This window comes from Falco biarmicus, chromosome 7, assembly GCF_023638135.1.
Source record: "Falco biarmicus isolate bFalBia1 chromosome 7, bFalBia1.pri, whole genome shotgun sequence".
Classification (NCBI taxonomy): domain Eukaryota; kingdom Metazoa; phylum Chordata; class Aves; order Falconiformes; family Falconidae; genus Falco; species Falco biarmicus.
In genome coordinates this window covers 46,154,044-46,169,848 of record NC_079294.1, presented here as the reverse complement: position 1 = coordinate 46,169,848, position 15,805 = coordinate 46,154,044, and the positions used below count along the sequence as shown (strand labels likewise).

The 15,805-nt window shown below is 52.4% G+C and overlaps 1 protein-coding gene across 2 annotated transcripts in view; it reads left to right on the top strand.

The window, feature by feature from the left end:
* Positions 1-2,295: 2,295 nt before the first annotated feature.
* ATL1 (atlastin GTPase 1) overlaps positions 2,296-15,805 on the top strand; it is a 32,251-nt gene continuing 18,741 nt past the window's right edge. The window contains exons 1-4 of one of the 2 annotated variants that reach the window (XM_056345672.1): positions 2,296-2,515; positions 13,470-13,717; positions 14,352-14,486; positions 15,312-15,416. In XM_056345672.1, coding sequence (XP_056201647.1) covers positions 2,482-2,515; positions 13,470-13,717; positions 14,352-14,486; positions 15,312-15,416 — 522 coding nt within the window. In that variant the 5' untranslated portion in view covers positions 2,296-2,481. The remainder of the gene's footprint in view (positions 2,516-13,469; positions 13,718-14,351; positions 14,487-15,311; positions 15,417-15,805) is intronic. The other variant, XM_056345673.1, reaches the window with a different exon arrangement.

The window sequence follows — 15,805 nt, the reverse complement described above, 5'->3', positions numbered from 1 at the left end:
CTTGGGATCACAGGAAATAATGCAGGAAAAGGCCTTGGGAGTTCATGCAGACAATCCCTGTGGCACAGTACAGGATCAAACCTCTCCACTTTCATTTTGATACCGTGTGTCATCATGGAAAAAGAAGGGGAAAAAAGGCCAGTAAATGGGGCAGCACAAGCTTGACCTAAGCAGCAGTTCTCAAAGGGAACGAGAAAAACAGGACCTGAGCCCATCTCAGTTTAATTAGACTTTCAAATTAACAGATCTCTTCCATGCTCTTTTTTTTTTTTTCCTCTCCGTTTCCCAGCTGCTTTTCTTTTAATCTCCTCTTTCAACCTATTTGAACCCCCCTGACAATCTCCAGTGTAAGAAATCCCCCCTCACAATGCCAATCGCTTCTCCGCTGCTTCAAAGCAGCAACCGGCACATGCAATTTCAGGGATTATTTATAAAAATGGCAAGGGAGCTTCTGCAAAGACCACGAGAGGCTGAGCTCGTCGCGGTCACAGTGCCCAGCAGCCACGGGCAGAAGGATTCAGCTGCCTGCCACGTGAGCCGGCACTTCACCGAGCTGAAATTATATGTTTCACTCCTAAGCTGTAAACACAGGGATGAAGCCAAGGGGAGGCAGTCACCAAGTATCGGAGAAGGCATTTACAAATTAAGTATCAGCATATCAATGGGAGCACAACAACACATGGCTTTGGCATGGATGAGTTGCCTGGAACTGAAAACTGGTTTGCTTTTGAATGTTCTTCCCACTTTCAAAAATGAAGAGCGGATCCTGCAGGTTCCTGTGTATCCAACGAAGCTGGATGGCCATTGGGTTTGTGCAGCGGTCGCAGGCCACCGTGCAAAAACAAGCAGCACTCTCCCAAAATCTCCTCTTGCAGATACAGTCTGGGGCTCAGTTCCCTTCCCATCCTTCCAAATTTTGGCCTGTATAATCCTCCGGTGACTGCCACATTTCAAGTTTGTTCAGTTGTTCCTTGAGCGCTATGCCATGCTTCTTCTGAAGAGCAGCACGATGCTGCGGCTTCAGAGACAGGTCAACTCCAGCAGCTTGTTGGCATCAAAAGCCTGGGCAAGCACCAGCTGAGGACCAGATGCTCACCCACGTGCTGGTCCGCGCGGTGTGGGTGGCAGTGGGTGAGCTCTTCTGGAGCTGGCGTCGCAAAGGGCTTCCACACTTTTCCTGGGTTTGCACAATAAATGCAGGCCTGGGAGGCTGCAGCTGGCAGGAGAACGTGGGAAGGCAAAGAAAAAGAAAACAGAACATCCTCCCTTTGTCCCTCCAGGTGGGATGTTTTGGCTGAGGGTGCAAGGGGCACCTCAGGGCAGCTGGGGCACGGGGCCAGCACCCCTGCTCCCAGGCAATTCGCACCCGGGTGCTCCCGTGCACTCCGGTTGAGTCATGGTCTCATGTGGCAGAGCACCGAATCGATCCCAAATATGAGGGGACAAGCCCTTGCTGGTAGAGGGAATCTGGAGGGAAGGTGCATGTTATCCATTGTGCTGCAGCTGGATCTTCCCCAGGGGTGCCCAAGCCTGGATCGTCGCGCTGCATCTTTACATGTGCAGCACATGTCTGGTGCTGCCGGCACAGCCAGAACCAGGGGGGCAGGAGCTGGCCGAGCCACTGGTGTTTTCTCAGCCCATGTGAACCTGTGCGCTTGCCACATGCCCCGGGAAGGGCACACAGTGTGTCTGAGCTCTGTGTGTGCACGAGCTGTGGTGCGTGGCTCCGCTTTGGGGTGCCTGTCCCACCTGGGTGCTCTGTGCCTGTGGGTGATGCCAGCCCAGGCGGTGTGTGGGGTTGGTATTTGTGCCTGTGCCCGCCCGGGAAGGTGTGTGGGTGATGTGTGAGCCCCAGCCCGTCCCACGCTGGGCAGGCTGAGTGGGGAGCTGTGTGCCCAGTGCCTCCCCACGGCGGGGTGCCCATGGGGGTGCCCCAGATGAACCTGGTGCTGCAGGTGGACACGCCTTCTGCGGGTGGACACCCGTAAGTGTGCCCCCAGGTGTGGGTGCCCACCATGTGGCTACCCCCCCATGACCCCAGTGCCCTGGTTGGAGTAACCCAGGGTGTGGGTGCCTCCTGGCTGTGCTGGGTGCCCCCCACGACCCCGTGAGTGGATGCCCATGACAGTGCCGCATGTCCCGGGTGCGGGGGCACCTCTGGGTGCGGCTACCCCGGCAAGTGGGTTCCCCTGGATGTACCCCCGCCCAACCCACGGCCGTCCCTGCCAGAAGCCCCACACGTGGCTGCCCTGAGCGCGGACACCCGTGTGCGGCGGGGGCGGGTGCCCCAGGGGCGGCGGGCCGCCGTGCCGTGCCGCGCCGTGCCGCGCCGTGCCACGCCGTAGCGGCGGGCGGGGATGCTGCTGCCGGCTCCCCCGCCCGCCCCGCGCCACCGCGGCAGCCGCGCCAGACGCAGCGCGGCTCGGAGCGCGCACGGAGCCTCCCGCAGCCGCCGCGGCCCGGGCAGCCCCGCGCCCCGCCATGGCCCGGAACCGCCGGGACAGGAGCAGCTGGGGTAGGCGGCGGGGGGCGCTGGGGCGGCCCCCGGGGAAGGGTCGGAGGGGGGGGGAGCGAGCCCGGGCGGGGCGGGCGCGCCCCGCGGCCGTGAACAATGCCGGGCCTGCGGCGGCCCGCGGCCCGCTCCACGCTGGGGCGGCCGGGGCGGGGGGCGCGCCCGGACCCGCCTGGGCCCGGGCCGCCGGGGCGGGGCGGCGGCGGGGGGCTCGGCGGCCCCGGGAGGGGGCCGTGGCAGCGGCGGGCCGCTCCTTCCGCGGCGCCGGACGGGCATCTCGCACCGCCCCCGCCTTCTGGGGTCTGGAGCCGCTGGCGCCCGCCTGCCCCTCCCCTGCCGCCGGCGGGCGGCGGCGCCGGGGGTCGGGGCCGGGGGTGCCGGTGGTGCCGTGCTGGGCGGGCCAGGCGCCCCCTGGCGCGCCGCCGCCCTCGGCCTGGCGTGCGCGGGGCCCTGCGCCCACACGGGGCCGGCGGCCGCCTCCGCGGGGAGCCCCTTCGGCCGCCCCGGCTCCCCGCCGGCCTGCCCCGGCCCGGCGCCCCCAGCTGCCCGCAGCCCCGCTGCGGACGGGGCTTGTCACCTCAGCCACCGCCCCGCCTCGGCGGGACACCCGTCTGCCTCGGAGCCGCCGGCCTTCCCCGGCAGGTCGCTCCTGCGGAGGGTGTCCCACAATCTCCGGGGGCTGCCGGGCTTGCTGGCGTGTCAGCCCCCTCGGAGCGGGGCCATTCTAAACCCATCCCTTCACACCCCCCAGCACAGCCGGGGGGAGCCGGGGGCAGCGTGGCCGGGGGCCGAGCGGGGTCCCAGGCAGCGGGGTTCAGCCGTGTCTCCCCGCAGGGCTCCCTTCCCGGCTCTGCAGCCACCTGCGGCGGGCCGGGGCCACCACCAGCGCCCCACTGGGCCCACGGGTGGGCTGCGGGCTGCGGCGGCCGGGCGCGGGGCTCCTGCTGCCCTGCACCCACTGCAGCCCGGCCTGCTGCACCCTGCGCCCCAGGGCTGCACCGGCTGTGCTGCCCGTTCTGTAGGAAATCAGGGTTTATACGCCGTTTGCCGTTAGTCGAGGCTGCTGAGGAGTGTAATTTGTCCTTTCCCTGGAGTTACTCCGTGTGAACTCATCGGTGCTCGCGGTTATCCCGTCTAGTCAGGCAGAGCAGGTGAGCTAGGCGGTGATGTTTAGATTACACAAATTAAGTTCTAATTTGAATAGATGAGTGTAGTATTTCCCATGGTAATGATTAACAGTTCGGGGACGTGTGTGCGGAAGCGTTGAGATAACGGAGCGTGTGGTTTGAGTAAGCGGAGCGGGTGGTGGTCTTTTTGCGAGAGAGCGGAGGGGGGGGGGAAATGAGCAGCGCTCATTCGATCGGTACCATTTTTAAGTGCGACTCTTGACGAAGGTCGTTAGACCCTTGGGTAAACTGGAGGGAAAACTTCTCAGTGAATGTGCGGAGATTCTCAGCTTTGTCTCGCAGAGCTGTCAGTCCTGTCTCTGTGCGTGTTGAGTATGGCACACACGTACACGCGCTGGTGCTTTCCCATCAGATCTCGATAGCAAGAGAAGAAAATGCAAATGATGCTGAAGCGGATATAAACGGAGAAAACATCATCTTGGAAAGTACAGCCTTGGGTCCAGCAAGACAATTAAGCACATCCTCATTTGAAATATGCTGCGAAGCTGTACTCGAGTGAAATGTGATGTGTCACTGACTGGATGAACTCTTCCTTAGATTCTCTGTAAGTTTTGCAAGAATCTGGAACCATCCATGGGTCCAAGTGGGTCTCTGTGGGATCAGCTGCCTTCTGCTGCAATGCATCCACAGGTCAAAATCATACGCTATCTTCTACAGGGGTTTACCTATTCCTAGAATGATTTCCTGACAATTTGTCAGGCTGGTTGACATTGCAAGTAATAAATTAGAGAGAAAATGCCTGTATTTTTTACTAGGGTTAAAAAAAAAATAATGAAAAAAGCGCTCGCTTTAATAAAAGTGTGCATTTATACAGCAGAACCACATTGCCCTGAAAGATGTGTTTACATCCAGTGACTGCAGCATTGTCTGGTGACATCAGTCTGTGGGGTGACTCTGCTGCTGCTACATTTTTCAGCGTAGCTGGCAAAGGAGGAGTTTCAGGCTTTTACTCAAACTAAGGCAGAAAGTAGAAAGTCCTTGCTATGTTCTAAAAGTGGGCTTATGGGTCATTAAAAATATTATGCTATTTTGAAACGGATCAAACTTTGTCCTAGTTACTCTCTGGTTAATCAGGCCTGAAAACAGGCAACTGCTTAGTGCAACCTTCCTCCTTTGTTTCATAAAAATAATTTGCTTTTTTAAAGATCACAGAGCAAATTAGGGTCAGTGTGTGCATGGCACCCAGAAGAAATTGCCCCTGGTCAGCTGTTAAAGCTGGGTTACTGTCACATATGTACATTTTGTGTAGGGGCATGTAATGCATCAAGCGTAGGATTTAGCCCTGGGCAGAAGGTCAGAATAAGGTTATGCATCATTTAAGGCGCTCTTACCGAATGTGCTAAGTGGTGCATAGACATCACAACAGCTGCTAGTTGCTGGATGAATGGCTGAGGGAGCTGAGATGAACAAATCACATATAGTTTCTTAGGACCCTGTGCTTCCCAAAATAAGGATCGTTAGTCTAAATCCTGATTGGCACGGTGAAGTCCAGCCAACTCAATGAAGGCTTGTAGTGGATTACACTGATTTTTTTTCTGAAATTCTTCATGCTTTGCAGTTGCAGATGCTCAGCAGCCTGCTCGCCCTGGTACGCTAAAGGCATTAGAGAACTCTGCTCCCAGTCACTCATTTAAACAGCACAGGCTGGAACAAATTGTGTGAAATCTCTCATGTTTCCTGTCATGGCCCGTGTTGTAATTGGAATGACCCACTCGTCAAGAATTCGGTCTTAAAGCCATAAAAGGGATTACAGAAGTTTATATATACTTCTTGGTCAGGATTTTCAAACTGAATGTAAGATCTATGAGAGCTCCGAAAGGGGCCTGATTGTCAGGAATGGCCAAGCAACTTCAGGGAGAAGAGACTCCTCTCCAGCGCAGGCCAGGCTGAGATCACCAACACCACACTTTCAGACTGCACAGCAATGGGTTAAACTGGAAAGAAAAAAAGGATGGTTTTGGTAGTCCTTTTTTTTGGTTGTTTTTTTTCTTTCCAACTGATAGGCTGACATCCCTTCTGTTTGTTATTTGGTTTCTGACCTTTTATGGTAGGTATTCACATTCCACTTACTGGCTTTTCTTTGTGACTCTGAATGCTGGGAACCTCCTGAAAAGTGAAAGCTGAGATGTTTCAGACAGATGGGCCTTTACACAAAAAGCCACTAGATATGAGAAGATTCACAACCAAATTACTAGTGTGTAAATGAGAAAAGAAAATTGGGACTTGAAAGAAGAGACAAGACAACAATTGCAAGCTAAATATGGTACTTGGTCATTGTGCCGTTGGTTTTGAGGCAGCAGCATTGTACCAAGAATTTGAATAGCATGGTCTGACCCGTTGCAAGATGAGCAGGAGTGAGATCAGCCTGCCTTTCCCCTTTTGGGGGGAAGAACCGAGGTGCCCTGAGGCTGCCTCGCAGTGGTGACATGGTGCCCTTGTCATGCTCCATGCCTTAGAAGCTTCGGCGTTGGCTGCCTGCCTGATTAATGGAAGAGGGAAGCAGCACTTGGAGTTGGTTGTGGGTGGGAAGCAGCGCATGTAAATGTTGTTTAGGGCCTGGGTGATGTTCATAGGCAGCGGGCCTTATGTTAACTCCCCTGCATCATTGACTGAAACATTCTCCAGCAGGAGAGTGAGCCCTGGTGCAGGTATTGTCACGCTCTGGGAGGCACAAGATGTCCCATGGATTACCTCCAAAAATCACTTCACTCAAGAGACCCCCCCACACTCCTTTGTTGCTGCCAGAAGCGCTCACATTTGCTATCAGCTGAGGGAAGATTAGGTGTTACAGCAATAAAGTAACTGCACACAAATTTCCCAAAATGGGGTAGGGGCTCCAGAGAAGGTGCTGAATTCAGCCGAGCCAGTAAAACGTTTTAAAGGGCTCTCTCTCTGTATATATATACATAAACATTTTCTTTAGAGTGTAATTGCCTTTCATGTTGTATCCTAGGATTTCATGGCACATTTACCAAACTTTATTTTCAGGCAGTTGTAACAACAAAAGGGTAAAGATAATTTCATGTCAGAAGTAACTAAATCAAATACTGGTGGTGGAGGGAGGCTGGTTGCTGACAAACGAAATGGATGAAAGACCATGCAGAAAATGTGTGCTGGGGGTGGAGTGAGAGTTTTGGAGACATATTCTTGCAAGATGCGTTTCAGCCATCATGTCGCACCTGAGTCTGGCTAGGCTCAGATGTGGGTGAGCAGGCCCAGAATTTGTACCTGACAGATAGGTAATGGCCTTTTGGTAGCGCTCTCTTATGACAGTCTTTTGATGATCACAAGTGGGAGTAAGGTTTCCTCTGGGAGTTGCCCACCTTGCCTTTGAATCAGCCAGTCCCGGCACATGAACTCGCATGGACATAGCCACGTAACTGTCTAGCGTGACCTCAAACTTCCTGAAAAACTTATTGAAAAACCTCTGATCTGCTTTCTTCCCAGGGCAGTTGTGTGCCTGTGTCTCTGACGCATGCTAATCATGAGCTCAGCCTGGGAATTTCACAGCAGTAGGCTTTGCTGTTGCTCCAGAGCCAGCTAAGGCACTGTAGCTTCATGTAACTGAAGTGTCTTTAAGAAGTTTCACATGAGACTTTGGCATTTGAGACGTGTCTGTTGTAACAGGCAGGTTTGGTGGCCACTAATCGTCCAAGCTCTTGTTTCTGTCAGCAGTCTTTTATGCAGAAAGGTCTTAAACCACTCACGTTATCAGCATAATCGTTCATCTCCCTGTTTCGTCTGCCAAAGGGAAAAGGGGCTGAGCTGGCCACGCTCTAGCTGAAGCCGCTGTGCTGCCAGCTGGATGACTCAGAGCTGGCGGGAAGAAGGTGCGCTCTACATCTTACCGCTGCTCCAAAAAAAGCAAAGGATGAGTACCAGGCCTGGCAGCAGTAGCCACCCTGCTCGGCAACCTGCTGCAAGCATCCTGGGGTGCAGAGAAGTGGGGTGCTTGCCAGGAGCACATGGGACTGTAGGTTGCATTGGGCAGAGGTGTTAACACTGCTGTGCCGCTGGAATATAAGAGTTCACCCTGACTCTGGAGAGGATAGCTTGGGATCTCAAAGTGAGACCCCAAATGAGTACCAAGTGTGGCCTTTTACCTGCCATTCTTGGTTGTTGAAGGACAGGGCTGACTTTTTAAGTGACAGTTTTCTTCACCTGTTTCTAGGCAATGCCCTGCAGCTCCCTGTGTAGAGATCTTCACGACCTGTGTCATTTACCATTCATTTCCACAGGTATCAAGACCCTGCCTTGTACCTTGGTTGATGGCAGAGCTGTGATTACATCTGTACATCCAGTCAGGGGAAGTGCAAGTGATTTCCCACTTGGGCATGAGGAGGTCTGGCTCTCTCTTTCCATTCACTGCTGCATTTCCCAGACCACTGGCCCCAAATGAAGGAGACAGTGTGGCCAGGCTGGGGCCCGCGGGAGGTACATGTGTGTGTGTGCTGCTTCAGGGATGCTCCGCGGCTCTAGTTAGTGGGTGCTACTGACGGCTAGTGCCTGGCATTTCCCCTCCCCGGGTCCGGGCTCCTCTGACTCCGTGGGGGCATCACAGATCCCAGCAGAGGTGTGAGCATGGTGGAGGGAGAGTTGTGTGGCCGTGTGGTTAGCCATGTCCTGCAGGTAGGAGGTACAGAGGGGTGGTGAATGTGTGTGTCTTCTTAAACCCAGCTTGGGAGACTTTCTGACCTGCTGGCTAGGTACCCTCAGAGAGTGCGGTGCCAGCAAGATCGCAGAGCAGAGATGGGTGTAAGAGAGGGCTTTACCCAGCGAGGCTTCCCTGCTCAGTCCTCTCAAGGACACTGTCTCCTGGGTTCATCTCAGCCTACGCACTCAATGGCAGCCCCGTGCTGAGGGAATTTGCTAACTCACAGCTGCCCAGGCCAGGCTCCCATGGCAGTTGCAGTGCTTCAGGATGTGGTTGTGCCCTGCTGTGCATCCTTTGTGCAGGATCCCATCTGATCCTTTGTGCAGGATCGATACAGGTTATTGCTCTGTAACACCCCCTCTGCCCTGGCTGTCCAGTACATATGCTTTGCTTCAGTGCTTTATTTCTCCTTTTTCCCTCATTAGCTGTATAAGTTGCAGAGCTCTGCGCAAGCCTGTCTTGGGGAGAAGGAGAGGATGTCTGGTGCATGCTCAAAGCGATACATGCTGCCTTTCCCAGCCTCCTCAGAGCCTTACCGATGATCATTGGCCGCTTGTTGTGCAGCAGAGATGGTTCAGCATGAACAGAGTGAGCAGAACTCATGTCACAGCAGCAGCCAAGCTGCATGTGTTAAGTGCAAGGGAGACTGCAGCTCGGGGAGAGACGTCTTTCTTTGCCAGTGCCGTTTGCGGAGGGCAGATAAGCTTCCTGGAAGCTGGAGCTCTCTGGAGAGCGTGCAGACAGATCAAGCCTGACTGTAAGGTCTGTTCGGCACTTGGCTCGTGGTATCATCGGTGGCACTGTGATACGTTTGTAATGTAAACAGCTGGGGTGAACACAGCTTCAGAAAGGATCCGCACAGCTATTGCTGCTGAGTGAATTAATCCCTAGAGAGCTAACCTGGCCGCTGCAGGAATGCTCTGTTCAAAGCTTGCCATTGAACCTCTACTTTCTGTCCTTGGTAGTTTCCTTTTTTCCATGCAGTAAAGTAACTTCATTGAACTACCCTCAGAATAGTACCACCGCATGACAGCTGTGTATTTTAGTGGGGGGATCGGGGCCCAGGCTGCAGCTTTTGCTTTTCATGGGCAGTGCTTGTAAGGCTCCTGGGATGCAAGAGAGCAGAAGAGCAGGGTTGGCAAATTGGCTTTCTCAGGGTCTGGTTAGGCAGCCTGTGTTTGCACAGATGATGGATCACGGCTGCGTTTCATTCTCTGGAATGAAATGTGTTTATTGTGCAAACTCATTTAAGGAAAAGCTGACTTTATTAGCTGGTCTCTGGAAAGCAGTCAGCATTTCTGTGACCCGTTCTTCCATAGCTAAGAAAGAACAGGCTTAAACAAGCACTCACCAAAGGTACATTGCATAATTAGTGATGTGTAATTTACCTAATTTATTCTTCTGCAGGAGCTTAAATACCTAAGACATTGGCTGTCAGTATGTACAGAGGCACAATGTGAAATATACTGGTTTAATTTATTTAATTTTAACCAGCAATAAGTCCTAGAGCAATGGAAGAATGCTTTATTTTTTCCTTAGGCTCCAATAAATTGCACAGTATGTCCTGTATTACGGGGCTGTCTGCATGAATTGGGCCATTTCCTTGCTGCTGTCTGACAGCCCAGTGAGTATGAATGCGAATTCTGATCACCTTTCCGCTTTAAATCACCATATGGAACGGAGATGTGGATTCCACTTCACTTTAGAGTCATGACAATGAGCTGTTATGAAATGGGGAAAAGGAACTGTATCCTGGCAATTTCTGAATGAGCAGCTTGAGAATTGACGTAATTGCAAGGTGCCGGAGAGAGCCAACAGAAAGGAGGAGTCAGGTTAGAAAATGAGTAGAAACAAGAGTGTGTTTAGGAAAGTTGAGATCTCTTTCCTTTCCTTTTTGGCCAGATGATGTTTTGCCATTGCCAGGTACAACTAACTTCAAAGCAGATAACTAATTTACACTGGAAAGACCAGTTCTAATAATTGATTTACAGTAATGCACAGCCATCTTATAAAATAATCTCTGGGTTTCCAATGTGGCAGATAATCTAATAAACAGAACATGGAAGTTTCATCACATGGAAATAAATGTGGAAGAGTTTTGTCTGCAGGTGGCATACATGAAAGAAGCAGAGATAACAGGGCTGAAATTAGTTCAGAGACCTGCTTAATATAGTGCCTTTTCTCCTGATACCTCCAATGAAGTGGGAAAGCAACATATCCTGATCATAATACTTTGTATTTTGCCCCTGTGTTGTGCAAACAGCCTGGTTTTCCTGGTGTTTGGAAGCAAGAACTTCCCCTAGGAGACCATGACTGCTTTGGATTGTGACCTGTCTGGAGACATTCTTCCCACATCTGTCAATATCTGCTAAAAAAAATTATGCTCCTTACAGATCCTGATGCTTTGAAGGGACAGCACAGTCTCTTCTTCTCTGCACAGGCTGTCGTTCTTTTCAGCAGCTGAACTGGAGGGAGAAGAAGATCTGGGAGATCCTGTCCAGGCACCAGCAGCAGCAGGATGGGGAACCTGGCACCAAATGGCCCTCTGGTAGCAGGATGGGAGGGACTCTCCTCAGTCCCCTGTCATGGCGCTCGGATCTGTGATGAGGACTGGCAGTCCGCTCAGCCGTCTGAGCTGGGGGCATCCGTGCTGCCTTTCCCTGTGCTTGAAGCCCAGAGACAGCAGGGCTTGTGCCCATCTTGGTACCCAGCTGGGCACTCTGGCTGCAGCTCCTGTTACTGCTAGCATGGGACGAGTAAGATGCTGGTCCCCCTCACACTCTGTCTGCGTAGCCAGAGGTGGACTTGCCTGGTCTGGGGAAGTGTCACAGCTATTTCACCAGCACCCTTGTTAGTTTGGCTAGAGCCAGAACGTTTAGATTTCATTCAGTTTACAATTTTTTTCCTGCCTCTGCCATGAGTCACATCTTACACAAGGATCTCTCCACTATCCATTCTGTGCAGCTGTAAAAACTAAAAAAAAAAATAATTGGACGCAGATAGCTGAGCAGGGCATTGGGAACCACCGCAGGAGAGGAGGTATTTCCTATTGTAGACTTTCTATGGCACTTTGCAGCATGGCAGTGCTTAAAAAGAGCACGTGAGCCTGTGGCCCTTTGGCACCTGTCCATACTTGCTTGTTGGGAAGATCTTAATGCTGGAAACTGTTCGGTGTGTGCAGCAAGAGGACTGACTGCTCTTAGAGGCCTTCATTTTTCAAGTTATTTGATGATGTGTGCCTGGATCCTGGGTCCATGTATTTGAAATGAGAAGGTTTGTTGTTTTTTTGGAGGCCCCTAAGCAGTAACACAGGGCAGGGGTTGGTTTTTGAAGGGAGTTTGGTGCTGCTAGTCCCCAGCTGCTGCTGTCTGGTGGAGAATCTAGCTTTTCAAAGCATTTGGGACTTTTGTTTTGCTAAAAAACCTTCAAGCATTGGGAAGAAAAGATCTTTGTCTTTCAACTGTGAGCAAAGAAAGCTTGCAGTATATGTCTGAGAGCCACCAGCAATCCCCTAGCAACCAGGCTTAATGATCCTGATATTTCATCACGGGATCGTAGAAAATCAAAAACTTCTACAAAAGCACTGCTGTTATTTAAAATATGAAGTTGCTGCTGGAGGCCCAGAATGGGCAAACCGTATTCCTCTTGGTATTTATAGCTTGCCTTTTAGCATGCACATGCGTAGCCCTTGTGCTTTGAAACAGCTGGGACTGGCTGAAAACTGGGTCCCCGAGGTCAGGGACTGACACAGAGACTGAGGAGGTTTAACTTGAGGCTACCGTGTTTGGAAAGTTGCAGCCTGAGCCAACAAACCAGGAAGTTTTTGTAGAAATGGGGAACTTTCCATCACATGCTCCCTTCCTGCTGGCAAGGAGGTTTCATGTGGCTGTAGGTGAGCTGACTGGCATGATTAATCACGGCATCTCTTTCCTGTGCTGGGAAGTTTGGACACAACGAAAGGAAAATTACTGGAGCTGGCCTGCTCTTTGTAAACGCCAGGGCTACAGCGTCTGTGGATGGCAAGTCTCAAAACCCATCGTCTCCTGTGTTGTGTCAGGTATGCAAAGCAGCCCAAATGGACCATCGGGTCGTTAGCTGTAAGGAGCAGCGTGTGGGAGATACGGATCTGGCACGCTGCTGCTGCTGCCAAGTGTGAATACAGTGACCAAACTCTGGGTCCCTGCCTGTCCCCTCCAAAGGCTCCTGCTGGTCACTCCTCCCCGTCCCGGCAGGGAGCTGAGACCCTTCTGTAAGGCTGTACAAACGCTGCGCAGCGCCCGCCTCTGTGCTGGGGAGCAGCTCCGCAGGGAACCCTGCCATTTCAGAGTGCGAAAGTGAGCAGTGCCGGTGCTTTGCCTATGCTTCCCACTTGGGAGTGAAGAAGTGGCTTTTATCAGGGTAAGCATGTGTCTTCGTGGCCTGGTTCCTGCTGAGGCTGTCTCGGGGGATGCGGTCGATGAGGTTGACGGCAGAAGCAGCAGATGACACGTTGAGCATTACTGCAGACTGCAGATGGAGAAGGATTCTGTTGTTGCTACAGAAACAGCAGTTGCACAGGATGCATCAAGGCAGTGTCCCTTGACAGAGGCATGAGGTACTGAGACACTTCAGCTTGAGTGCTGCATCCATTTTTGATCTGGCCTTCAGGAAGGACCTGTTGGGGAGTGTCCAGAGGAGAGCAGTCAGATGCCTAGATGGTGTGGTAGCAAGGGGTAACTGGGGGCTTGAACTTCTCTTTTCTAGCAGAGAAGAAGCTAAGGGAGGTGTCATGGCAGTCTTTGTGTATATCAGAAGTTGCTGCAGGCAAGAAGAGAGTGAGCTGCCCTCCATGTCAACTCTTGTAGGACAAAAAGTAATGAGTGTGTTTTGTCAAGGGAGGTTGCAGCAGGGAACTCTGCCTGCAGGGAGCATGTGGGCAGATGGCCTCAAAGTGGCATGGAGACTCCAGCAAGATGTCTGAGGACAGGTTAAACAGACATCTGCTCTGAATGATGCTGTTTTGGGATGGATATTTGGGCTGGCTGGCCTGTTACTACCCTGTCCAGCTCTGCTGCCTGTGGTTCAGCATTTTGCAAAAGAAGGAACCTAAGAGCTCTTGTTTTACTTGTTTACACAGGTAGTTTTGCAGAGAAGACTTACGAGTGGAGCTCGGAGGAGGAGGAGTCCGTGAGGAAGGCAGGACCAGTGCAAGTCCTCATTGTCAAAGATGACCATTCCTTTGAATTGGATGAAGCTGCACTGAACCGCATCCTTCTCTCAGAGGCTGTCAGAGATAAAGAGGTTGTGGCTGTGTCTGTTGCAGGAGCTTTTAGAAAAGGAAAATCATTCCTGATGGACTTCATGCTGCGGTATATGTACAATAAGGTATGGCTTCAGCTGAGGTGGCTTTTCCCAGGGGTGTGGTCCTACTGCTCATTGCTCCCAGGGATGAGCTGGACAGGATACTGGCTTGGTGCTCTCGGAATCACAGAATCACAGGATAGTTTGGGTTGGAAAGGAACTTAAAGATCTTCAAGTTTCCAACCCCCCTGCCACGGGCAGGGACCCCTCCCCCCAGCCCAGGCTGCCCCCAGCCCCATCCAGCCTGGCCTTGAGCTCTGCCAGGGATGGGGCACCCACAGCTGCTCTGGGCAGCCTGGGCCAGCGCCTCGCCGCCCTCACGGGGAAGAATTTCTTCCTCATATCTCATCTGAATCTACCGTCTTTTTATTTTAAACCCATTCTCCCTTGTCCTATCACTCCATGCCCTTGTAAAAAGTCCCTCTCCAAGCCTCTCATTAGCATGGGCTTTACAAAATAAAATAAAATGGATCCTTCCACAGCTCTGTGCACCAGTGAGTCTCTAGTGGGCTCCTGACTTGGGAGGAGAGATGTTCACATTTGCTGCCCTGTAGGAAACCTCTTTTATAGGGGCTACACTATGGTGAATGCAGCACAGAGGAAAAGTGGAAAACCAAAGTGAGATGAGAACTCCAGCAACTTCTGTTCCTACCTGCAGGAAGCAGTGGACTGGGTTGGTGATTACAATGAGCCTCTGACTGGTTTCTCCTGGAGGGGAGGGTCTGAGCGAGAGACGACCGGCATTCAGATATGGAGTGAGGTTTTCCTGGTGGACAAGCCCGATGGTAAAAAGGTGTGCGCTTCTCTGTTGCATAGCTGTCTGTTGCTGGTCAACTCATTTTTCTCTTCCAGCTTTTGTAAGACTCTCCCGCCTTGTCTTAGGTGGCTCAAATGCCTGTGCAAGTTTAGAGAAGCTCTTCATTACCGTACCCCTCATTTGACATGAATGGCTTTAATGCAGTGAGTTGATACGATGTCTAGGTGTCCCTGTTATGCCCTCCAGGTGTCCCTCAACTCTGGGCATCCCTCTTATTCCCGGGGATCTTGAATCTGAGGTCCTTGGAAACTACTCCCCTTTCCTAGAGCAGTAGCTGTAAAATGGAGTGTCTTCATTCAGGCTGGTCAAATACAATGCAAACTGGATCTTGGGGCATTCTGCAAATTCAGCTTATAGCCAGGAATATTGGTATCTGTCTACTCTTTAAGGAAGAGCCCAATGCCAAAATGACACAGAATTATTCACAGTGTGATTTCTAATACTAGCCGAATGCGGTTTGGGCTAAGGAGGTGCGATACTACGCAGACTCAGGAAAAGACCCATCTGCACTGACAGCAAGTATTTGAGGAGCAAAGCAGTTCCCTCCTCTGCATTGCATAGCATTCATTTCCCTGCCTGCTTGAGTCATCACGCTGTTACGAGTGACTGGGGCTGCTGTTCTCCTTTGTCCTCCACCCATTTTAAGTCCGAGGCAGAAGTGGGGAGATTCCCAGCACAGTAATACAGCTGACATTCCCGCCCCCCCTCCCCACCACGCCTTTGGCATTTGAGAGAGATATTGCTTGGGTGCAGGTGCTGAATGGGTGCGTCCAAGCTGACGTGGAACTTTCTGCCTCTCAGGTCGCCGTATTGCTGATGGACACGCAGGGGACCTTTGACAGCCAGTCCACCCTGCGGGATTCAGCCACTGTGTTTGCCCTTAGCACAATGATCAGCTCGATACAGGTAAGAAGGGGGATGTCTCCAGGAGTCATTTCCTAAAAGGTGGTGGCAAAACCCCAGTAGCTTGGCATCAGCCTAACACAGCAGCTGGCCAGGACCTTTGGTGGGAGGACAAAGGCCAGCATGTTGGCTGCACTGAGTGCAGGATTCACACGCGACTCCATCATCACAGGAAACAGTCTCACCTCCTCATCTCACCCCAAAAGCAAGGCCAGCAGCAGATGCACCCCTTTGCTTGCAGCTACCAAAGAGGAAGAAGCTTTGGTCTGAGGAACTGGGTGTGCTTTTGGCTCAGTGCCGCTGGAGAATCCTCTGGGCTGGAGGTGTTCACACTCCATTAACTCCCTAGCCTGTTAGGGCTTCCCTTCCAACCACCCAGCCTTTGCTCTCGG